This window comes from Rosa rugosa, chromosome 2, assembly GCF_958449725.1.
Source record: "Rosa rugosa chromosome 2, drRosRugo1.1, whole genome shotgun sequence".
Lineage (NCBI taxonomy): Eukaryota > Viridiplantae > Streptophyta > Magnoliopsida > Rosales > Rosaceae > Rosa > Rosa rugosa.
The window spans coordinates 43,179,590-43,204,869 of NC_084821.1; the positions used below are offsets into that span (position 1 = coordinate 43,179,590).

Consider the following 25,280-nt stretch of genomic DNA (forward strand, 5'->3'; position numbering starts at 1 on the left):
CCACGTGGTGCGGGTGCCCCACGCAAGTCTTTCTCGTTTTAGTTTTGTGTGACCAAGTCATGAGCATAATTAGGCTTTCTTAATTGGCTGGGGCCCAAAACGTTTTACTAATGGTTGCAACATCAATCAACTAATTTGCTGGACTAAATTATTAATTACAACTAACTTGCTTGTCAGCCCCTCACTAGCTTAGGACTAAATTATTAATTACTGTTGGAGTGTTGTTGCAGTTGTTGATTTTGAATTGCTTCATTTGATTGTTTCAGAGATGATGACTACGTAAAGATAATGACTTTCTACCAATCCCATGTTATTGGGTATACTACTAATCTAGTTAAAACCTTTCTGGGGATAGACGTATTCTTTCTCATGCTGTTTCCTCTGTTCTTTGTGCAATATATATTCCATTTCTGTCATATCCAGTAAAACCTCGGACCCTTTCTATCTCTAAGTTATTAAAAAATTGTTGGACCAATTGGTTTGAATATGGAAGATCGATGGTTACATTTGTTACAAGTTTTGGAATCTGACCATGGACTATCCGAGGGTCGAAATCTCGATAGACTTAAATAGGCTACATCTGAGTTACTTCTTCACAGATTGATTGTTCTACACAGCAAAAGTTGGCTAGTAAGGTGACTAAGAAGGTTTTGATGCCCATTTGCCATAAAGTAATGGGTTTTGCCACTCGTGTGTTTCGGCTATTCCTGTTAATCCCATTCTGTTTTTTTGCAGCAGAGGGAACTGTTCAGGAATGTAAGTTTTATCCAACTTAAAGCTACCTATTTAATCTTTCATCATGTAGTCAATCAGTTTTTATTGATAGGTTTATGACAGGCTATCAATCTTTCTTCTTTAGCTTTCTTGATTAGGATCTTTCTGGATTTCCATAGTTTGAACTTATACAGTACTATCCAAGTAGCCATTTTTGTAGATATGCCTGCTTCTTGTTCACAAGACAGTTGTCTTAAGCAACACTCATGAGTTTGGATTAACATTAGAGTTATATAATGTAATTTGTAAATTCCTCAAGTCATTCTTCGTTAGGTGAAGAACTAAACTAATGGAAAGAATGTGATGCAGATAATGCTATTTGGACACTAAGGGATGAATGGGGCATCAACCCTCGAAGTTGGGTTGGTTCAGATCCTTGTGGCGACTGGAATGGTATTAATTGCACCAATTCATGGATCACTGCTATGTAAGTTCCTGATCTGTTTCCACCTTATTTAATGCTCATATATTTGCCTGCATCCATGTTTTATTTTTTATTGATTTGTCTGCTTTTAATTTCAGAACATTGCCAGACATGCGTTTGAAAGGTGGGCTACCTAGTGATATCGAGACGTTATCTGAGCTACAGATTCTGTAAGTTCTGTTCTACAATTTTCCAGTAGTTCTTTATCAAAGTAGGCACTGACTGCTTTGAATAATTTATCATCATTAATTACTAAAATTATGGAAACTATTTTAAGTTGCTTCATCCTCTAATAGTTATTGGTAATAGATTTGTCCATTCCTTGTTTTGTTAACTCATTGATCATTAATTTTGTATAGGAATCTGGCTTTCAATGAGGACCTGAAGGGACAGCTTCAAGCATCAATTGGAAACTTGATCAAACTAGAAACCTTGTAAAAATAAATCTATGGTTACTCCAGTAGAGTAAATATTAGTTTCTATGTGATTGGTTATCCTCCTAACAAATTTTGTTGCACACCAGAATCCTGGATGGTTGCAGATTCTCTGGTCCTATTCCAGCTACAATAGGATCTTTAAAGCAACTTTCTTATCTGTAAAGTTTCCAAATTTTTGATCCCCTGCTCTCCTTTTTCTTGTAATGATATGTTAGTCTGATATGCAGTAATTCTGGAACTCTTGATTTGTATGCTACTGCAGATCTCTGAAAAACAATAGATTTAGTGGTCCAATTCCACCTTCCATTGGCAATCTAGCCAATCTTGTCTTTCTGGACCTATCAGACAACATGCTTGGGGATTCCATTCCAGTCTCTAATGGGACTGCACCTGGTCTTGATATGTTAAATAAAACACAGCACTTGTAAGCCCGCTCTTTTTAGTAATTTTAACTTAACATTTACATGGTACCTTGGCATTGTTCTTTCCAATTTATGTCCTTCTGATTCTTTCTATATTTGCTTTAAATACAGTCATTTGTCAAATAACCAGCTCTCGAGCAGCATTCCACCTCAACTGTTCAGCTCAAATATGTCTCTGATACATTTGTAAGTGTTGTACGTTAAAGCGTTAGAGGAGAAACTTGAAATATGGGAATGATTAATAAAATCTGCAGAATAGAACAGGAAATGTATGAGTTCATGTTTATATGCGTTGCATTTCTCATTGTCTTTCCTTAGTCCTTACTGCACATTTCAGTTTCAAACAGCATTTCTAACTAAATCAAAAGTCATTGACATAAAAACTTAGGAATCAAAGCTAATTTTTTTTTTTCGTTTTCATTTGGAAAATTCCAATTCTGAACTGCCAAAGGAAACACATCAATTTCATCTGATCGAGTTCTTTTATCTGTGCAGGATTTTTGACAGAAATAATTTTACTGGCAACAATAAGCTGACTGGCCCGGTGCCCAACCTTACTCTCATGGATTCCCTCAACTATGTGTAAGTACCAACCAGCAACCATATTACTGAGTTTTTACAGAATTAGCTATCAATTAGTTTTTTCTTATAAAGAAAACTGTTAAAGTCATGGCTTATGAAATTTTAATACGCAGGGATATGAGCAATAATACTTTTGATGCTTCAGATATTCCTAATTGGTTTTCAACTTTGAAGTTCTTGACAACATTGTATGCTTCATACCTTTGTGCTTGCGAGTATGAAATATCATTGATCAGAGCACAATAATCAAGTGCTCAAAATTAACATACCTATCAACCCTCTGTGGCAGGATGATGGAAAACACAGGACTTCAGGGACAAGTCCCTCAAGCCCTTTTCAGCCTTCAAAATTTGGAGACAGTGTGAGTATATCATAATGATAGTTATTAGCACCACACTCAATGTAATGGATGTTTCATGAATCTAAATGACTTAGTTTTGAAGTTGGCTCTGCTCTAAAGAAGAGAACAAGGATAAAATTTCATTTATGCAACTTGTATAGTTACAGTGATGATCATATGACCTGCTATAGGATACTGAAGAACAACAGTCTCAATGGTACATTGGATATTGGAGCAAATTATGGCAACCAATTGAACCTAATTGATCTGCAGAAGAACAACATTGCTGATCTTGCACCAATTGATGAGGGATCCAACTACACATTGATGTAAGCAAATAGCACGCATAATTGTTGTTTTCTTTTTTTTAGGATGCTGGATATTGAAATATCAACTCTCTAAAACTAACCATTTAAATATGACAAGCAAAATCAAAAGTAATCATTCATCTTTCGCAGTCTAGTTGACAATCCAATTTGTGAGGGGAGTCAGAATAACGTGGCAAACTATTGCAATGTTTCTCCTCGTAATCCCTCAATTTCAACTACACCAAGTAATTGTGCTGCCTGTAGTTCCCGCCAGGTTGCTTCCCCCAACTGTAAATGTGCATCTCCCTATACACGGACTCTAGTCTTCTTATTTGTTTCTTTCTCAAACTTGGATGACGTCAATTATTACAAAGCTCTCTCAGACAATCTCACAAGATCTTTTCAGTCCAAAAACCTTCCTGTGGATTCAGTTTCACTGAGTCATCCGAGTTGGAGCTCATCTTATCAACTTGAAATTATCATAGAAATTTTCCCATCCGGTGATCAAGTTAGCTTCAACCAAACAGAAAGATCAGCGATTACATCTGTTCTTAGCAAGCAGACTCTAGAGGGACGTCCAAAGTTTTTTGGACCCTACTCTTTTGTTGTTCTTTACACCAACTCTGGAGGTAACTATGAAAACAACATTTATATCTATCCTTCTTTCTATCTCTCATCATTTTAAGGTGCCCACAGGATCAAACAAGGCCGTGATAATTGGAACGGCAATTGGTGGTTCTGTGCTCCTTTCATTATTAGTCCTTGTAGGGCTTTATGCTCTCCACCAGAAGAGGAAAGCAGACGAGTCATTGAGTGGATCGATCCCTTTGGTATGCCATGCATCAATAATTAAAAAGTTGTTAGAGGACTTTGTGACTTCCTGATGAAGGGGGTAATTTTTGTTGAGCTAATTTTGTACAAATGCAGCAGACAGGGATTTCAAATAGCAGTGCTAGTGGTCCTCAACTAAAAGGAGCAAGATTGTTCTCATTTGAAGAGCTCAAGAAATGCACCGATGGTTTTTCAGAGGCAAATGATATTGGATCTGGGGGTTATGGCCAGGTTAACTTTGATCGTCTTTCATTATAATAGAGACTTAATCAAAAATCACTATATATATGACTCTTGGAAACATTTTACAGGTGTATAAGGGAATTCTTCCAACAGGCCAAATGGTTGCCATTAAAACATTTGGCCTTGTAGGTTAAACGGGAATCTATGCAGGGAGGAGTTGAGTTCAGAGCTGAGGTTGAGCTCCTATCACGAGTACATCATAAGAATCTTGTTGGCCTTGTAGGTTTTTGTTTTGAGCAAGGAGAACAAATATTGGTATATGAGTATGTTCCAAATGGTGATTTGAGGGACAGCCTATCAGGAATTCCATGCACTTGCACTTCCCAAAGCCTGTTATAGAAGGGAAAGTATATATTTAATTTACTCTGTTATCAGAAACACTTCTTGATTCATTTCTATCTTGGTTCAGGGAAGTCCGGAATCAGGTTGGACTGGATGAGAAGACTTCAAGTAGCACTTGGTGCAGGGAGAGGTCTGGCATATCTTCATGAACATGCAAACCCAACCATCATACACCGGGACATCAAATCAAACAACATACTACTCGATAAAGATTTAAATGCAAAAGTTGCTGATTTTGGTCTCTCGAAGTCAATTACTGATAGTGGAATGGACCACTTATCTACTCAAGTTAAAGGGACACTGGTCAGTAGAAACTCTTTTAACTCCCCTCGCAAAAATAATTCAATGTAGAAATTATTACAATAGTACCTTAAATATAACTGAACTGTGGTTTTCCATGATTATAGGGCTACTTGGATCCTGAATATTATATGACTCAACAGTTGACTGACAAGAGCGACGTGTATAGCTTTGGCGTGGTAATGTTGGAGCTGCTAACTGCTAGAAGGCCAATAATGCAAGGGAATTATATAGTGAGAGTGGTACAGATGACAATGGATAAGTCGAAAGATTTGTACAACCTTGATGATATTCTTGATCCATTCATTGGTTTAGGAACAGAGCTGAAAGGTGTAGAAATGTTTGTGGATTTGGCAATGTCTTGTGTAGAAGAATTAAGGCATAAAAGACCAAGAATGGGGGAAGTGGTGAAACAGATAGAGAACATTATACAAATTGCTGCTTTGAACGCCGGTACTAATCCATTGTCAACTTCAGCAAGTTATGAGGAATATGAGTGTAAGGACAGCGCCGAGGATGTTTACAGCAGACCCTTTGATTATAGTGGAAGGGGTTTTTGACGGATGAAGATGGAAGTTTAGTGAGTATGATAATTCTTTTATAATTTTTTTTTTTTTTTGATCAAATAAGAACTTCATTAATAATGAACTGCTTACAACGAGTTTTTGGCGACATCTCTTACTCAGAGATGGCCACTAGACTTCCCACTGGGAACTCTATATAATGACTCTAAACTTGCACTACAACTGTATGACAAAGACAATAAACGCAGGAGCAGTAAATCCTTGACATCGCGCCTCTCGTCCAGCCAGTAAGGACTCTAAGACTAGACAACTCACTTGTGTCAACACGAACTCACCAACCAGAGTCCTCCTGACCAGCTTTTGATCGACCAAGCCAACACTCGTTGTGACCTAAACTCGACCAAAAGGATTGCTGGACATTCAAACCTGGGACTAAAGAAAACCCAACACCATCACCACCTAATTGTCGACACCATCCATCCACCACTGCTCCAAAACGCCATCGCCTCCAACCCGAGATCAAACAAGAACATTCCCACTAGAAGGCCAAGGATGGTTGTCTATGCCAGTATGCCACCGCCAGACAATTTCGTCACCGCTGCTGACCTAACTCCAGAACAGGAACGACCTCTAGACCGCCAAATAGAAGATTGTCTATGCCAAAAATTGCAGTGCACCCGACCCAACAGCTAATACTTTAAACAAAACAAAAGAAACCAAACCCTAAAAACTAGTGATAACTGCCCACCACCAAGGGCCCAACAAAATTAAACCCGGCCCAACTGTATAATCACTGCAGCCCATTAGCTAGGCCAACAAACGTTGCACTAGACCCACCACCGTGGCATCACCGGTTCCGTCGTACTGCCACCAGACCACCACCGCCCTAGTCAGTCCACCGTCGGCGCTCCACCATCCAAACCACATCCAACCACTACTTTGTAACAGCCAAGCCCAATCCAGTTTCTGTCGGGCCACTATTGAACTTGGTAAAGTTTGGAATGTTTTTAGAATTTTAATACCTTAAATTGATTTGAATGGGGGATTTGTGTTGAACCTTCTGATTTTTTGTGACAAGGAATTGCTAAATATGGAACTGTAGGTTGCATTCAGTATCATATGAGTAAGAAATAGACCAACAAGGATTGCTTCTCTCTTGTCTTGGAGATTGTTACCTGGTGTAAGTGGAGTTCTTTTTTTTTTTTTTTGGGAAGAAAGAAATGAATTGTATTAATACGCAATTTAGATAGTTACATCAGTTCTAAGTGCATGGGATAGCCATTGTGGCGCATCCGCAACCCAAACTCGAAATGCAGGAAACAAAAGCGCGTTGCAATTGATGTCATCAAAAGAAAAAACGTTTGTTTCAATTGATATGATTTAGTTTAGGGGAGTGAATCCCCACTTCATCTTCTATGGGAAATGGACATATGTACTCACAAATAGTTGAGACGGCGAGTGATTGATCTGGGCGAGGAACCTCCTATGGAGGAACTGATGGATACTGAAGCAAATGGCACGCTGCAGGTGGTGGAAGCAGAGGCAATGACATCTTCTGTGGTTGAGTTGCGATCTTCCCCCAATTAGTTTGTTTCTTTTAGTTTCTTGAATAATGTAGGGTGAATAAAAAAAAATCAAGAATTAAGATAAATTTTTTTACAATTGTCACGGATTCAAATCTTACTAATATAAGGAATGCACAGTTTTAACGGTGAGTCAACCAGTGTTAATGCAAGTGAATCAACAAGATCAGTTGGTGATTTTCTCAATAAGTATGCACAGAGCAACGAAACGATTTCTAGTGGTAAAACTCAATCAAGGTTAAATACTTTTCCTCATCATATATTAACCTCTGACCTATCCCGGTTAGAGGTTATTATATGATGAGAAAGAAGTAATTTGTGTGATCTAGTTTTGAATGATCATCGATCTATATTATACATTACTTGATATTAAGTATATTAAGTTTTCATAATAAATATAGATACAGATACAATGTCCATATTGTAACAGGATTAGAATCTTTAAGTAATTTTAGTACTTTATTCTTAAGTCATTAGCTTGTTATTGTAGTTACTTTATATAAAGGGTTTTTGTCCATTTACCCCATTTTTAGGGATTTTTTTCCCACTTACCCCATTAAGTTTTTTTAATTCTCTCTTACCCAATACACTCTAAGGGACTCTTCCCTAATACCCCATTAAGATTTTTTTTTTGTTTTTAATTTTTTTTTAATACCATTTTACCCCTCACCCCTTTGTTGCTTAGAGAGAGAGAGAAAATAGAAGAGAGAGAAGCCATAGGAGACTTTCGCCGGAGCCCGTCACCGGCCGCCGGAATCCGGTCACCGGCCGCCGGAATCCGGTCACCGGCCGCCGGAATCCGGTCACCGGCCGCCGGATTCCGGTCACCGGCCACCGGATTCCGGCCAATTTTCGCCGGATTCCGGCCAACTTTCGCCGGATTCCGGTCGCCGGCCGCCGCCTATCGGACCTTTAGAAAACCTCACCGGAAATGTTTATTACCCCAATAGACATCTATTGCCCACCAATAAAGGGGCAATAGACCTCTATTGCCTTCCAATAGACGTCTATCAACCATGTATTGCCCCCCAATAGACCTCTATTGCCCCCCAATAGAACTTTTGGTCTATTGCCCCCAATAGACGTCTATTGCCCCCCAATAGACGTCTATTGCCCTCCAATAGAACTTTCGGTCGCCAGAATTGGAACTAATTTCCTTAAATTTAGACAAATAAAATGTTGATTAAAGAAAAAAAACGAGGAGATAATATCGATTGAAAATATCTATTGCCCCCCAATAGACGTCTATTGCCCCCCAATAGACGTCTATTGCCCTCCAATAGAACTTTCGGTCGCCAGAATTGGAACTAATTTCCTTAAATTTAGACAAATAAAATGTTGATTAAAGAAAAAAAACGAGGAGATAATATCGATTGAAAATATCTATTGCCCCCCAATAGACGTCTATTGCCCCCTAATAGACATTTAATATACCTCTATTGCCCCAATAGAACTTTCTTTTTAAGCCAAATAGTTGTCAGAACAGCACAAAAATACGACAAAAGCCCCAAAAACCACATCCATTATATGAAACCAAACACCAACAGCTTCAGGTAAGCCTACATCTCATTAGCATTGATCAAACAAAGTCCATGGCAAAAACACACAAGCTACAAGAATCTTAATTCCATTACACTCCTCAAGAATCAGTACATCATCCACTTCATTAAACAAAACTCCACAAAACAAACAGGCCCAGTTAATAATCAAACCCCCGCGGCGATCATCTGCTCTGTGATGTTGAGGAGGTCAATCACCGCATCGGAGGGGATGAGATCGAGTTCCCGGAGGCTACCAGTGGACCTGTAGCTCGAGGTGTTCGATGAATCGCCGCGGCGGAGGAGGACTTGGGAGTGGAACCGCCGTCATCGTTGGCGGAGAAGTCGTCGACTTCGAATTCGGCGCTGTGATCCGCGGAGAAGTGGTGGCTGGAGGAGGCGAAGGAGCCTGGTCAACATCCCCAATCTCCGATTCACTTCCTTCAGGTTCAGCGTTCTTCCAATCTGGATTAGGACCAGCCAGTCGTCGAGGTCGACTCCGATCTGGACCGAGTCGTCGAGGTCGATTCCTCTGGTGATGACGCCGTGGTCGGCGGCCTGAGTCTGGAGGAGAGAGGTAGACTGCCTGGGTCGAGCGCCGGAGCCGTAGACTGCCTGGCTCGTGCGCCGGAGGCGGAGGTCAGTAGGAAGGGAGGGAGGGAGGGAGAGAGATATCGGGACTAGAGAGAGATTGATATTGAGTGGCAGTGGTTGTAATTATTTAATTGAGTTGAGGGTAAAATAGTTATTTTGTGTGAAATTGTGTATGTGGGAACAAAAATCTGTTGCTGGGGTAAGTGAGAAAAATTTGGCTCATTTTGGTGCTTTTGGGCAAGAACCCTAATATAAATAATGATGAGTCCACAAAATCATTCTTACATTCTCCCACTTGGACCATCATTACTTATTCAATTACAAGATTAACAAAAATCAAGGAAGCAGCTACTAAAATGTGCACATGAAATTGCATAGACTTCATAACTTAATACAGGCTTAGTCAAGTTACAATGACTAGTATAGAGCTAAGGAAAGAACATGCTTACAAAAGCAAGTCACCCCAGAACTACTAAACCAGTTTTGCAACTCACAGAATCTCAATTGATACAACATTTTTTGTAGACACAATTCTTGCATAAGAATATAATTTTTTGGGGACAGCAGATTTCATCCCACCGTACGGACCATTTTCCCCAAACCTTTATGGCAAAATTAATAGTTTTGGGGTCAAAATATTACAACACCAAATTGAGAATAAAACTTTCATTTTAAAACCAAGGTCGTTTTTTGAAGTCTCCAACTCTTAAACTTCTGGAGTGAGGCCTGATACCACTGAGAGAAAGCCTGCAATGGAGGCGCCGCCAATTGTTTCCCCTACCAAAACGCTGCCGTTCCGATCAGCTTCACCTTCCTCCTCTCTTCTCTTTCGCCGCAAGCATCGTCTCAATTGCTGCCGCAGACCTTCTAGAAGCTTTACCGTCCGTGCCTCCTCCGCTGCTGGTGATGATTCAGGTACTCTCTCTTTCTCTCTCTCTCACTGTGCCTCTGTGATATTCGTCTTCCATTGTTCTGATGATTGAATTGGTTTCAGTGGTGACTCTGCTTGATTACGGTGCCGGCAATGTTCGGAGTGTCAGGAACGCCATTCGCCGCCTGGGCTTCCAAGTCAAAGATGTAATTTTTTCTTTTTTACTTTGAATTGCTTACAACTACCTACTTTACATTTTCATCTGTTCCTCATTGAATTAAGTTTTTCAATTTTTGTATCGTTGCGTTTTCTTGTGTTGAATGCTTTGTTCTTAGCAAAGAATATAGTTCTGAGCAGGTTTTTTATTTTTTATTTTTTGTAATGTCTGGTGAATTGGTTCTTTGTGCTGCTAAGTAGATGATTTCGGGTTGCATATTTCTTAAGATTCATATAAGACTAGCAAAATTGATGATTTTTTTTAAAACAAAAAATCGAAATGTAGGTCCAAACTCCCAAGGATATTTTGAATGCCGACCGCCTAATCTTTCCTGGTGTGGGGGCTTTCGCTGCGGCCATGGATGTGCTGAGCAAGAATGGGTATGTTTTTTCTTTCTCTATTTTAGCTCACTTTTTTGTGCAGATTTTATGAGCATCAATCAATCGCTTGTTTTAGTTCTTTGTTCTTTGAAATGGATTGCTGATAAGAGCTGAAAATATCTGAATGTGCCAATAAATTAAGCACTATGACAGTGATTGGTTGTTGTTTAGAAAATCAAATGGTAGAAATCATCTCATTTTCTTCAATTAATCATGTAATTTAACCAAGGTTAACCCTAACCAATCAATTACAATGAAACAAGAAAAGATAACGTAACTTCTTATATTGTGAAAAAAATTCTTAGCCCTTTAATGTTTTTTAGGATGGCTGAAGCGCTCTGTGAATATATTGAGAAAGATCAGCCGTTTCTAGGCATTTGTCTTGGACTTCAGCTCCTTTTTGAATCCAGTGAGGAAAAGGGACAAGGTCAGTGCTTCATGCCTCAACTTTTCAGTAAATTTCTGTTTCTACTTTTTGTAACTATCATTTGCATGGAATCTTTAAGGATCTTAAAGAAAGGATTTGGATTTGACAATAAGGGTAGAATAGTTGTGAAAACTGTACGAACCCCAGATATAATTATTTTGAAAACACTGTTTTTGTTGCCCCACTAGAATTACTTCTCTATCATATTGGCTGAATGACCGGGATAATGACTACCTCAAGTACTTTTATCATTATTATTTGTGACTGAGGGTGAGAGAGTGTTTCAAGCAGTTAGCAAAAGTCTTCGATAAATTATTAGTAGTTGTTATGATACTATAAGACTAATGTGGATACAAATCTCTCTTGGACTCTTTGATGATTATACACATTTCTACTTCTCTGATTTTTCTATATGTAAAGGTGTTATAGTTTTTACTATTATGCTTCTGACCTTGTTTAAAATTGGAATGACAAAATGCATAATATCTCAGTGAGTGGTCTTGGCTTGATACCTGGAGTGGTTGGGCGTTTTGACTCATCAAATGGTGTTCGAGTGCCACATATCGGGTGGAATGCTTTGCAGATTAGAGAAGACTCTTTAATTTTGGATGATGTTGGAACCCATCACGTCTATTTCGTCCACTCTTACAGAGCAATGCCAGTATGTCTTGGTCTTTTTTTTTTTTTTTGTGGGTACAAAATGAAGAGTTCTAACTTCTAAGTAATGCTTCTGCTGCATATTTGTACTGTTTATTGGGGCTGACATGCTTCTATATAAACTTTCAGTCGGATGATAACAAAGAATGGGTTTCATCTACCTGCAACTATGGTGACAATTTCATTGCATCTGTTAGAAGGGGAAATGTGCATGCAGTTCAATTCCACCCTGAGAAAAGTGGAGGCAAGATATCATTTGCTCTCTCTTGTTTGTTAATGATTGTTCAAGATGTACAGGAATTACAGTAATCTTCCATGTCTTGTTTCTTTCGTTACTAGGGATCATATAACAGGATTTTCGACCTTCAAGTTCCTTCTGGAATTCTAATTATGTATATTGAAGAAGAAATCGAAGATCAAATGTAAAACCCACTCAACTCTCAAGATATGAAAGAAATAAAAGTGAACTCTTAAAATTTTAAAACATGAGCTTAATCTTACATTCTAGAAGTTAATTATTTACTTTTCCCCATTCCAAGAATCAAGAGGATAAAAGTTTTTGTCTGAGGTCTAAGTCATGATATTCTGTTTGGTCTGTAATTCTTGGCTATCAGATGTAAAGAGCTCTTTTATATTTTTCTTTAACTATAGAACTACTGCAGTATTATTAACATCAATTTGTGAAAATGGTTTTGTAGATGTTGGTCTTTCCATATTGAGAAGATTTCTCTATCCAAACTCACCCTTGGAGAAGGTAACCTCTACCTCTGAAAAAATGCTTATTATATGTTGACAACTAGATCATCCATCTAACAATCTGAGAGTTCTTGTGAAGACAGAAGCCCACTGAAGGGAAGGGTTCCAAACTTGCAAAGAGGGTAGGTCCAAGTTAAAATATCAGAGCTCTGATAATCATTTACCTCTTTGTCTTTCATATACAAACTGTGAAGGTTCTCTCTGAATTGTGTTACTTATGCTAGGTTATTGCTTGTCTGGATGTGAGGACGAATGACAAAGGAGATCTTGTTGTAACCAAAGGAGACCAATATGACGTAAGAGAGCATACAAAAGAGAATGAGGTATTCCAAGAACTCTTGACTGCATTCTTGTATCATTTGTGTGGTTCTTTGGACCTGACTATTGGGTGCAAACTGTCACAATTAAAGAAATATCAGAAACCCTCAGCCTTCGGTGCATCATAATCTAGTTCTATAACCCCACTCAACAGTAAGATCCATCATTCTGTATTTTCTTCAAACACATCTAGATTGATATCCTTTCTCCCTCTTTGTGCACAAGACCTAAAGGAACCTAGGTGTCATGAAGAGAAAGCATAACTATGTGTTGATGGATTAATGAGGTCACTTGAAAAGACAAATGTTTACTTTTGCAATGTTGTTGTCGTTCGGTTATATCAAGCCTGTGGAAGTCATGTTGGACATCTGTTATAGTCTGGATATGGTTCGAGTTATTCATTTGCCATGAATGTAGCTCCTATTTTTGGTAATCAGAATCTTTGATAGGTGAGAGAACTTGGAAAGCCTGTGGAGCTTGCTGGACAGTATTACACAGATGGAGCTGATGAGGTATACCATGCCTCCTTGAGTTGGGACATATTTCACTGCCATTCATTATCAAAGTAGCTGTTGTAGTTTTACACCAAACAAGTAATAATAATAAATAATAAAATAGCTATTATACTGTGCTTGAAGTCTTGGTCTTAAATTGCAGGTCAGCTTTCTGAATATTACCGGTTTCCGGGACTTCCCTTTGGGTGACTTGCCTATGCTACAGGTTAATATTCGTAAATGTTTAACCTAAAGTTTTCAATTTCTACTGGAGAGAATATTAAAATTTTGATGTTGTGATATTACACGTCAAGTATTTTCCGATTTATTGTTTACATGCCATGTTTTGTAGGTATTGAGATATGCATCAGAAAATGTTTTTGTGCCATTAACAGTTGGAGGTGGCATTAGAGATTTTACCGATGCAACTGGCAGGTAATTGTCATGGGTGCTCTAATTTGTTTGACCAGTTTTGGTTTACATGTTTGCAACTATCTATCATTGTAATTCTCCAGGTGATAATTATATAGCTTCCACTCAAAATTTTTATCACCAGTCAAATGTAGTGTCGTATGGACATGGATTTTATAAGTTCGTTCTTCTTTTTCAGGCACTATTCTAGTTTGGAAGTTGCTTCAGAATATTTTAGATGTGGGGCTGATAAGATCTCCATTGGAAGTGATGCAGTTTATGCTGCAGAAGAATATTTAAGAACTGGAGTATGCAATAATTTTCATCTTTTTATATTCAGATCTGCATGTATGCACAAATCTGTGGGACGCCTCACAGTTCTCAACTTTTTTTTTTAGGTGAAAAGTGGAAAAAGCAGCTTAGAGCAGATATCCAGAGTTTACGGAAATCAGGTAATATCTCTGTCTAGTTGTAAATGCATGCTTGCCCATAATGCTTCAGTTCGTTTATATTCTGTTGAGATGAACTGCACACTTTCACAACATGGTAACATTTTGTGGTTCCAATTAATCATAATAGTTCATTTTTTGTTCAATTTATATCCATTGGTTTCCTTGTTGATCGTTACCTGGCTTCTGGTTGCTGTACTATTTCGAGAACTCATGCTAGTTCTAGTAACATCACTTGGAAACTAGAGTAAAATAAAAAGATCTTTATTTGCTTAACTGTGGCCTTGAAATTTCCAACTTTTGTGTTTTCACTTTCTTACTCATGAGCATTTATTGAGGATCTCAGACTTTACTATTGCTTGTGATCTTTTTCTGGACGGCTTAAAATGTTCAATCTGCCAAACTCTCTCTATTTTTGCAAGAAACTAGATTTATTTCTTTCTAAGTTTATTGTATGTTTCAGGCTGTGGTTGTAAGCATTGATCCTTGCAGAGTGTATGTTAAAAATCAAAATGATGTAAAGTTCAAGACTATAAGAGTAACAAATCCAGGTAAGGAGACAATTTCAATTTTTGTTGCTTGGATTGGCCATTGTTCTTTTTATGCAAGTAAAACCTTCTTTCTGGCTTCTGTCTTTCATGGAAAGTTTCAAATTTTGTGTGTGTTATTAATTTCAGGTCCAAATGGTGAAGAATATGCTTGGTATCAGTGTACAGTAAGTATTCTTCGCTTTCTTTACCAGTGCTTACGGCGGTTCAAAGTAAAACATCATATATATTGTTTATTTTATGGACCTAAAACAAAAAAGAGAATACGTCTGTATAGAATCACATATATTTGAATTTTGGAGCATGCTCATGACATGGATTTGCTTTGTGCAACTTGTGCGGCTCATGCCCATAAGGAAAACATGCATTCTCCATGTCTAGGGAGTTTGCTTGGCATTAAATATTTCAGGTCTAAAGACATGATTTAATGTAACTAGTTGAATCACCAGAACATGTCCACGTGGATATAGAGTTTCGATTCCTTAGAAGGAAGAAATGAGCTTAGAGAAACTTATGTCATCCACACACGCACGACACATTTGCATCGCGCCCTGCTTCTCTTATTTCTCAAATTTAACCTATATTATGTAAGCAGTTATTTATGTGCTTTCAACGTATGCATTAAATAATAATTTGTTGAATGAGCCAATCAGCTTCTGCTTCTTCTTCTTCTTTTATTTTGTTTATTTATTTATTTATTTAATGCAACTGAACTTGAGATGTTTGCTTTGACATGTTTCCATTTCAAGGTTTTTCTTATGGTATACTAACATCTTGATGTTTGTTCTTAAGGTTAGTGGTGGGCGGGAAGGCAGACCAATTGGAGCATATGAGCTTGCAAAAGCAGTTGAGGAGCTTGGAGCTGGAGAAATTTTGCTAAACTGCATTGATTGCGATGGTAAAGTCACTTTCTGCACTCCTTATGCTTGCTTATGCAAAGCATTTATATGAGAAGTGCAAAGAGAAAGTGGTCGTTACATTTAATGAATGGCATGTTAGGCTTCTGATTGTCCTCCCACGTATCTTTAGTTTATTACTCATTGCAGTTTGAGATAATGCCAAAATGTTTGAAGTTATCTACATGTGTTCGGGAAGGCATTGGTATCCTTTTTTGTGTTCTCCATACTTATTTAAACTAGTTCGTATCTGCCAATTGTATATTAACTCTTTGATGCTTTCCAGGTCAAGGGAAAGGATTTGATATAGATCTAGTAAAGCTCATCTCTGATGCTGTGACCATTCCCGTGATTGCAAGTAGTGGGGCTGGTGGTGTTGAACACTTCTCAGAGGTTTTCATGAAAACAAATGCATCTGCTGCCCTTGCTGCTGGCATATTCCATCGCAAGGAGGTAATATTGTAGTCTTTTACACGACTTATAGTGTTCCTAGTGCTGATGATTATTTCCATATGAACACGCTGACTATGATTGTTGCAGGTGCCAATTCATTCTGTAAAGGAGCACTTGCTAAAGGAAGGCATAGAAGTCAGAATCTGAACAACATTATTCCTCCTAACGCTGTCAATCTGTTTTCTGGACTCAAGACTATCCAAAAAGGAAAATGATGGAGAGAGATGAGAGATGTTAAACTCTTTGACCAGAGCGTGTACTGTATGATTAGATCAATTTTGTAGCAAGCATTGATTCCAAAAGTCCTTCAAGTTATTTGGTTGTGGTAACCTTAGTTTATTGCCTGAGACAGAACGCTTAGAATGTAATTTTTGTTCGTTCCTGTATGATTCCAGTAAATGATTTTGTTAAATGAGATTTTCAAAGTTTTTTATTGTTCAACCTGGTAATTTTTTTCCTTGCCAATGTTCTATCTTATACCATTGTATGACTTGCGTTGATTTCTTTTCGGCATTTTAAGATCTGTCATGGTCAAGCTGCTTAGCGTCTTCACTTGAGTCAATTAGTATGATTATCTTACTCAATTATTAGGGTAGTGTGACACAGAAATCAGGGTTTCTTGAGGGAAACATAATGCCTAGTTGCAGAAACGCCAATTGCTGTTGGGGTCGATAGCTTATTAGGACAAAGGACTGAAGGAGCAGGTTATTTACTTGACATCTTAATATTGTTGTATTCTTACAGTAGTATCATTCTCACATGTTTTTTCATGTAGAGCACCAATTATTTCCCTTTTAAAAATAGTGATGCACGAAATCCATATCCTAAGCAAATGGCTTGGAAATTCTGCAAAACACGTGTGATAAGATGATAAGTAAAAGCGCCAATCTTCTAGGCTATTTTTAAAACAAGAAATGGAAAGATGAGGCTTGTACTTTTCGTGCTGAAGAGCCGGGCAAGCCCTTGGCACATGCGGGTTAGGTGTGGGTTTACGGCTAATGAGCCTTAAACAATTTTAAACTGCACACGTTTGACGATGAATGATTTGTTGTAAGAAACGTATCATAAAAATATAAAATATAGAGAAATTTTATTCACACACCTCGAAATACCAAATGCACATATCTTTTTTTATATATCCAAAATCAGATTTTATGGGTACGTTTTGTTTTGTTTTGTTTTTTTTTTTTTTTAAAGGGAAACGGAGTCAGGCTCCATATAATATTTCAAACGACGTCACTGCGTCAATCTAGAGGGATTCGAAAATCTCTCATAATACAATTTAAGATTAGGTCTGCACAAAGCAGAATACAAATTGCCCAAAGCAGCCAAATTATTACTAGCTAAATTATGGGTACGTTAAATTATCAAAAGAGACATTTATATAAAAAAATAAAGAAACATAATTAGACTTGATTTAGTATTTTCTTCTCCTCTATGTGAATGACGTGAATGAATATGCAAACTTGGAACCCTAGCCAGTGTTTTTTTTTTAATTGTGAATAAAGGTAAACCTTTTGAACAGTAACATCATATATCAATGTTTGGCTTTACATCTAGACTTGTTGAAAAGTTATATGGCCACCAATTAAAAGAAACAAAATATGTACAAAAAATGAGTCCAAAATATCTTCATATCTCCATAGCAATTCATGTTCCACGTTGTTGTGGAAAGCAAAATTTGATGACCTCATTATCAATAGTTGTATGTTTGCAAACCCCACACTGATAGTTATCCCCATGCCATGGTATAAGCATAATTGACCGCGAGTTTACCATCAAAATCAAAAGTGTTATACAGATTCATCACCAATTCATTTGGGTTTTGTGAGAATGCACTGTTGACTTACACAAACAACATATCTCAGTGAAGTTGCTTCCTTAAAAAGTCAATCACTTTAGCAAATTTGTATGTCACAGGTCTCTTGAATTTCGCTTGCTTCAGTATAGGGGCAAGTTATACAATTCTTTCTTTCGGAGAGGGCGACGCGGGTCGGGCGATGTGGGTCAGCCGGAGCGAGGTCCGGTCTGTGGAGGTCCGAAGGGATGGTGGGAGGCAAGGTGGACTGGCCCGAACCAGAGTGATGGGCCTGGAGCAAGTTTTTCTTGGTGGACTTCCTATTGGGCCGCTAACTGTTGGGCTGGGTTTTGCCCTAGTCCATTGCTATTTTGGGCTGGGGTTTAGGCTCTTGGCCCAAACCTATGTTTTTAGCTTTTGTCTAATTACAATAAGTTTCTTGTATTAGAAACCTAACGAGTGTAGTTTGGCTTGTCTATTCGCTATGTTTCCATAGCTTTTAGGCTCGCTTTTAAAGTGAGCGATTAGTTCGAATATAGTTGGTCTATCCTATGTACTACTGTGGCTCCTCGACGAAACCTTGATCTGGCCATTGTTATGTGTCAGCGGGTGAGTATGTAATGACCTTCTTGGCATGCGCTATTATCAATGGAATTACCATTCATTCAAAAAACAAAAAAAAAAAAAATTAAAAGGAACACACTTTGTCATTGAATTTTTCCTCGGCAAAAGCCTCGTAATTAAAAAAAACAAAAAATATATAGAACCTGACACTCTTTAACCGATTAATGATTTGTCCTGAAAAATCATTCATAAAAGATAATGCACACACTTTTGATTATTATTGATAAAAACCTCATATAATAAAAATAAAAAGAGTTCACCCGAGGCGACAAAAGATTGGTTGCTATAAGCTGGCTAGGTTATGGAAGGCATATATTCAACTATACAAGTACTACGCTCAGTGAATAGTTTAGCAACTTTTTTACTTTTTTTTTTAACCAACTAGAAACTAACGCTTTGTATTAGCTCATGCTAACTAGAATTGTAGAAACAACAAAAAGAAATAAATAAGAAGAAATGAAAACAAGAAATCAAGGCACATGCATGCATGCAGCGACTCCTTGGTCTTATTATTGGTCGAGTAGTTCATCGAGAAGAATCAATTTCAACCTTTTTAATTAAACATTTTTAATGTAAAGGTTGACTTGGAACTCTTAATTCATATGTATAAAAATGAGTGTAGTTGCATCTATATAATTTAGCCTATTATATTTCAAAGCATATTCAGTTTACCGCCGGTGAAGGTTCATTGACGGATCAAGTGATCAACCGCCACCAAAACGGCTTACCGGGTTTCAGGTCTCTTTCTACTACTCGAGTGTTCAATGATATATTTATGAATTAACTCTAGGCTTACAGAAAAAACCAGTGGCTTGTTTTCATTGAAATATCAACACCGGAGTACTGGACAATGAGTTTGATGACCAGTTTAATGGTTGAGTGACTAAAGACTTGTTGTCATATCAAAAAGGAGATACACTCTAGCTCAACATGATCTGTGCTACCTAAATTTACATTTCAGTCGCTTAACAAATTAATCCATACACAAAACTAATCAAAAAAGCTTGCTTGCAAATTCTTCTTTGGCCTGTTGAATTCTTGAAGACAAAGATGAAGCACTTGCAAGGTCTCTGAGCTCAGACAAACTCCTCCCAAGCTGAAGAGCCACTTTCACTTCAAAGAGCTCCCCATTTTCTCTATCCCCAACCTCTCTTTCCTTCAAAGTTGACTCAATGGTCTCCTCCATGAGCTTGAAGAACCCAGCAGAGCTCCTATACATCTCAAACACCATCCCAACTTGCCCTCCATGCTCCAAACTGTTAACCACAGTGCCCAAAGCCCCCAAAACCACACCAAAAACAGCACCCCATGACCCAAAACCAGGCAACCCAATAAGACCTGACCCAATTGCAGCAGACCCAGTAAGCAAAGGACCACAGAAAGCCAAGACCTTGTTGACCTTCAACACCATGTTGCTTAGCCTTGCATATTCTGCGGAGTCCCTTCCCTTCATTACGCACAAAACCTCCTTCAGTTCCTCTTCAAGATTCTCATTCCACCCATTCCTCTCAAACTTGTCACTCATGTTTTGATCATGGCACTTGGGTTCTTCCTCAGGCCACCACACAGCTGGCTCCACAATTTGAGGAAACTTCTCAATCATGGTTCCAAGTAAGGGAAGTGGGTATGCCTTATCCAAAGCCAAAACCTTTTCCATTGTGACTTTCACATCATAAGAAGTAACTGGGTTTTTAAGAGCCAAGGTGGTTTTGATTTCTTCATGAAGCTTCTTGAACAGCCTTGAAGCATTTCTTTGTTCCTCTGCTAGCTGTGAAGGTTGGATCTTGTTCATCACTAGAACAATCCCAGTCACAGCCATGTATAGGAGACTTGATGAGATCTTGAGAGACAAAATGGACGGTCCAGATCCAGAGACAGCTGCAAGTCCCGCCATGATTGCAGCTGTGGCTGTCATCCCATTCACAGAGTTGAGAAGCAGAACATTCCAGTTGTCCCTCTGCGCCTTTATGTTGTTGTGCATTTCTATTCTATCTGCCACAATTTCCATTATTGCATAGAGCTCTTGGACAAAGTTTGAATCTGAAACTGAGTCACCAAGATTTGATCTTTTTCTGTTGTCAAATAATGGTTTCACTTCTATTTCAGATGAAGTGGCTGTTAGGTTGAGTGACCCATTTCTTTGATTCAGTTCATTAACCAGGAGCCTGGGAACTGAAGGATGCGATGATTCAAAGTTTTGGGAGTGGAGAGTAACTTTGGTTTTTCTAGAGGAAGCTGAAGAAAATGAAGCAGACCAAAAAGAAGCTTGAATAGTGGCCATGAACAAGAACAAAAAGAAGCTTGGAAGTGGCTTTGATTCAAACAGATTTGTAGTGTGGTCTGTTTGAGACTTGAGATTGTAGGTGTTGTAGTGAGATGAGTGAGAGTTGGGTCCATATTTATACAGAAGGGAAAGGGAGAGAACCAGGAAATGGGTGTGGGGTTGGTTTTTTGGCTTTTAACATTTAAAGCCTTAAAGGAACTCAATACGAGTGTTTGACCGTCCAAAACAAACATTAGTACTTGACTGAATGACTTTCAACTACAATTTGGAGGGGGTCAAATTTTGAACCCTGTCTTGGACACAGTCTCTATATAATTTCTAGTTGTGACTACAAAGGGAAAACCAATTCAAAATGTAATTGAGCCTAACCAAAATTTGACATTATGAAAATATATACAAATCCACCCTATTTGGCTTTGCCATCTTCACATGTTTTTCAGGAATTCAATTACGTTGTAAATGATTTGGTAAGTCTTAGTCGGAGTGTTGTTGCTTTGGTTTAGTGGGACTTGGTCCATTTCCCTTATACTTATAGTTATTGCTTAAGTTTTGCTAATTTTATTTTCTATTAGATTATTGTTTTAGGGAATCGATATTTGGGAGAGAATTTGCTGTGCTTTCATTGATAATAGGAGTCTCCTTATATAGAGGATTATAAGCATAGGGATAGATTTGTACAAGGAAACATAATCATACATTGATTGGATATCTCTAAGATTCTCCGAGATTATCTCTAATTCTAACCATATTTCAACTAGAGCAAGTAACCTCGAGTTTGGGTCAGACACAAATTCTGGATTTACTTTAACAATTATTTTGTTTTCAATTGTAATTTTCATTTTGTTTTCCTATAAATTTTGAGATATTATCGAGATTCTCTGTCTCATTGTAATTTTAGCCCCAAACAAAACACACAAAAATTATTTAGAATAAAAAATAATCATGAATCGAAGATAATTGGAATGGGAGAAGAAATGAATCGGTATTGATTCCGGAGGATTTGATTCCTAAACCCAGCTCCCCTCTTCGTAATCAAATTTCTGAGTATTCAGAAATTGATTCTTGATAAGGAGGTGAGACCTACACCCATTCTAATTCCTTCATGTGTTAGTAAACGCATGAATACTTTTACCCATAATTATTCTGATTCATTTTTGTGTTAGTAAACGCAAGAATATTTTTACCCCGTAATCATTTCCTCCAATTTCAAGTAAGTAAACGTGCCTCTGCTAATGGTATTAAACAACAACTCGTCCTCCTCATTTCATTTACAAAGAAAGACTTTGTGTCAAACGGATGGACATGGATTGATTCATTTTTTGTATGTTTTATGGGCACCACGCATTTTTTCCGATTTTCAAAAATAAAATTCACTAATTTTATACTATTTGTTTGAATTGTTGCTCGCTTATATTTTTCCTATGGAAATACGAAGGTACTTTTAAAATAAAAATTACATATGATATTTGATTCTTTTTCTGAGCACGACCTAAGTAATTTAACTCATTTTCTAATTCTTTTTTGTCATAAACAAAGCTTTACGTTTTCTCAAAAAAAAAAAAATAAAGCTTTACGTATCGGTTCACCTAAACGTAGAAAGTGGGCTAGACCTTCCCCAAGTATAATACCCGGGCTAATAGAATCCCTAGAAAAAAACTGTCCCCACGAGCCGTGGACTGTACAATTGGTGTTAGACAAGCTCAAGATGAACATTTTTTTTTGAGTAAATACCAAGAATTTTATTGATTAAATGGAGCAATTACAATCAAAAGCTAAGACATCCAGAATGCTTTCTGGAGCTCGGTCTATCCAAACTTGAGTAGTGTTGGATTCATAGGCAATGGCTGCTAATCTATGTGCCACAGAGTTAGCAGTTCTAGGAGCAAAAGTGAATGTCAGATTGTGGATCATCGTACTGCACTGTTGTATATCCAGCAACAAATTGGCATTTTCATTGAGATCAAAATCTTTGTCTTCAATCTCTTGTATGGCAACCTGGCGGTCACTTTCAAGGCAAGCATCTTGAAGGCCCCTCTGCTGTAGAAACTCGATACCCTCTCTGATTGCTAGCAGCTCTACTTGCTTTGGAGATGAAACATGTTGTACACACTTTGAAAAAGCAGCCACAAAAGAGCCATCACTTCTCCTGATGACTCCACCAATACCTCCAATATCATTAGAAGGCAAGAAAGCTCCATCAACATTGATTTTGAGCCGGTGACTGGATGGTGGAGTCCAATTTTTCCCCGGTTTGGCTGCATTGTTTTTTGGCGGTATCTGCTGTACTTGTTGGAACTGTGCATACCAAGTGAAAGTGGCAACAACAATCTCTTGTGCATTTTTGGAAGTTTCATTCCACAACTTGCTATTTCTGTTCTTCCATAGTGCCCACAGTAGCATAAGTAGCTTCTCCCAATTCTCCTTGTTTAGATGGTGGCTCTGATGCAAAAACCACTCCTTGAAACTTCCGGGCAAAACACTAGCAACTGGAATATTTGCTGCTCCAATTGCTTCTTGCGCCAGAGGACAGTTGCATAGTACATGCCTGCTAGTTTCAAAAGCTTCATTGCAGAACAAACAATTGAGGGGACCAGTATATCCCTTGTGACTTAAACTTTCTCGAGTAGGCAGTATATTGTTTGCAGCCCTCCACAAACATATTTTTACTTTCCCAGGAACCTTTGTGTTCCACAATTTCTTCCATAGAATTTCGTAAGGATTTCCAGATGAGGTAGAAGTTAGGAACTCTCCCATAACCTGCTGTCTGGCCATCCAATAGGCAGACTTGACAGTATACTTTCCATTCTTCTCTGGCCTCCATCTATAGCGATCCTCCCCTGCAATTCTACTTAATGGAATACTGAGAATTTTTGCAGCTACTTCAGGTAGAAAGTTAGCTTGTATAAGACCTTGATTCCAGCTTCGGGTTTCCTCATGAATTAAATCTGCTACTTTACTGATGGTAGCCTGAGGTGGCTTGTGGATGAGGTAAGAAGGACAATCAGGAATCCAACAGTCTTTCCATACATCCACCTATTCTCCAGTCCCCACTTTCCACTGAATACCAGCAGCCAAGATAGGTCTGCTCTCAAGTATACTCCTCCACGAAAAGGAAGGGGCATCTCCAAGTTCTGCATCCCAAAACGAATGGTTGGGATAGTATTTAGCCTTGTATACTTTAGCAATTAGTGACTGAGGGTTAGAGATTAACCTCCAGGCTTGTTTAGCTAGCATAGCTAAATTGTGTGCATACAAATTTTTGAATCCAAGGCCTCCTTCTTGTTTTGTCATGCAAAGCCTGCTCCAATTTCGCCAATGAATTTTCCGTTTTTGATCAGTGTCACCCCAAAAAAATTGAGCACACAAATGGTGAATATCATCACACAAAGTCTTTGGCAGGAGATAACAGTTCATAGCATAAGATGGCATCGTCTGTGCAACTGCTTTTATTAAAATTTCCTTGCCAGCAGAACTAAGTATTTTTGATTTCCATCCCAAGAGCTTTTTGGTCAACCTTTCTTTGATGTAAGAAAAAATGGCTGTCTTGGATTTGCCTACTCGTAGTGGTAATCCCAAGTATCTGTCATGTTCTTCCACTTTTTGAACTTCCAGCATGCTAGCTAACTTGGTCTGCAACTCAGGAGGAACATTCTTGCTGAAAACTACACTGCTCTTTTGGTAATTAACCTTTTGTCCTGATGCCATCTCGTAGGTGTTGAGAATATGCCGCAAGACAAGACATTCAGATTCAGTTGCAGCTCCAAAAATCAAGCTGTCATCTGCAAAAAATAAATGGTGCAAAGTAGGAGCTCCCGGACACATAGTGAGACCCTTAAGCTGAGATCGCTCAACTGCCTTAGAGATGAGAGCAGATAGGCCTTCTGCACACAAGATAAATAGGTAAGGTGATAGAGGATCACCTTGCCTAATACCTCTGGTTGGAACAATCGGTTCAGAAGGCTGTCCATTGATTAAAATAGAGTACTGCACTGATGCTACACACTTCATGATGATATTGATCCAGTGCTCCTGAAACCCTAGCTTTGTTAACATTGCTTTTAGGAAATCCCATTCAAGCCGATCATAGGCCTTGCTTATATCTAGCTTGAGTGATAAGAAACCCTCTTCTTGTCTACGAAGTTTGTGCATGAAGTGAGCAACTTCAGTGGCCACTAGTGTGTTATCAGATATCAACCTACCAGGCACATAAGCACTTTGCAGAGGAGAAATGATTGAAGACAATATCATTTTCAGTCTATTTGCTAGTACCTTAGAACTGATTCTGTATAGGACATTGCATAAAGCAATAGGTCGAAACTGATTTGCTTCTGTTGCCTCAGGAATTTTTGGGATAAGACATAAATGGGTGAAGTTCGCTGAGTACTCCATTTCTCCTGTTTCCAAAAAAGTTTTCACTCCCAAACAGACATCACTAGACAGAATGTCCCAATATTT

The 25,280-nt window shown here is 38.3% G+C and overlaps 3 protein-coding genes across 3 annotated transcripts; 2 read left to right on the plus strand and 1 right to left on the minus strand.

Annotated features, from left to right (window-relative positions):
• Nucleotides 1-402: 402 nt before the first annotated feature.
• Nucleotides 403-5,961, plus strand: LOC133732324 (leucine-rich repeat receptor protein kinase HPCA1-like). The gene is given in 18 exon segments (XM_062159853.1): nt 403-756; nt 1,084-1,201; nt 1,297-1,368; nt 1,558-1,632; nt 1,722-1,793; nt 1,898-2,059; nt 2,169-2,243; nt 2,553-2,639; nt 2,753-2,827; nt 2,929-3,000; nt 3,171-3,308; nt 3,438-3,916; nt 3,984-4,117; nt 4,215-4,349; nt 4,430-4,477; nt 4,479-4,671; nt 4,771-5,006; nt 5,111-5,961. Coding segments are annotated over 18 exon segments (2,727 nt in total). The 5' UTR covers nt 403-653; the 3' UTR covers nt 5,564-5,961.
• A 3,966-nt stretch (nt 5,962-9,927) lies between these two features.
• LOC133734170 (imidazole glycerol phosphate synthase hisHF, chloroplastic) lies at nt 9,928-16,568 on the plus strand. Its single transcript, XM_062161807.1, has 19 exons — nt 9,928-10,157; nt 10,237-10,319; nt 10,616-10,710; nt 11,034-11,137; nt 11,629-11,798; nt 11,924-12,038; nt 12,493-12,548; nt 12,634-12,672; nt 12,775-12,873; nt 13,318-13,380; nt 13,526-13,588; nt 13,715-13,797; nt 13,973-14,081; nt 14,172-14,225; nt 14,686-14,773; nt 14,900-14,937; nt 15,563-15,668; nt 15,953-16,119; nt 16,207-16,568. Exons 1-19 carry the CDS (start codon nt 9,995-9,997, stop codon nt 16,264-16,266), a joined length of 1,755 nt encoding a protein of 584 aa, XP_062017791.1. The 5' UTR covers nt 9,928-9,994; the 3' UTR covers nt 16,267-16,568.
• Nucleotides 16,569-19,416: 2,848 nt separating this feature from the next.
• LOC133734171 (probable F-box protein At4g22030) lies at nt 19,417-20,920 on the minus strand. Its single transcript, XM_062161808.1, has one exon. The coding sequence runs from the start codon at nt 20,820-20,822 to the stop codon at nt 19,536-19,538; it is 1,287 nt and encodes a 428-aa protein (XP_062017792.1). The 5' UTR covers nt 20,823-20,920; the 3' UTR covers nt 19,417-19,535.
• Nucleotides 20,921-25,280: the final 4,360 nt, after the last annotated feature.

What these genes read in the sequence shown, in the direction of transcription:
- LOC133734170 (XM_062161807.1), top strand. Translation starts at nt 9,995, where the DNA reads ATGGAGGCGCCGCCAATTGTTTCCCCTACCAAAACGCTGCCGTTCCGA. An exon ending in ACACAGATGGAGCTGATGAG is followed by an intron (nt 13,381 to 13,525) that starts GTATACCATGCC and finishes CTTAAATTGCAG; the next exon opens with GTCAGCTTTCTGAATATTAC. An exon ending in AAACTGCATTGATTGCGATG is followed by an intron (nt 15,669 to 15,952) that starts GTAAAGTCACTT and finishes GATGCTTTCCAG; the next exon opens with GTCAAGGGAAAGGATTTGAT.
- LOC133734171 (XM_062161808.1), bottom strand. Translation starts at nt 20,822, where the DNA reads ATGGCCACTATTCAAGCTTCTTTTTGGTCTGCTTCATTTTCTTCAGCT.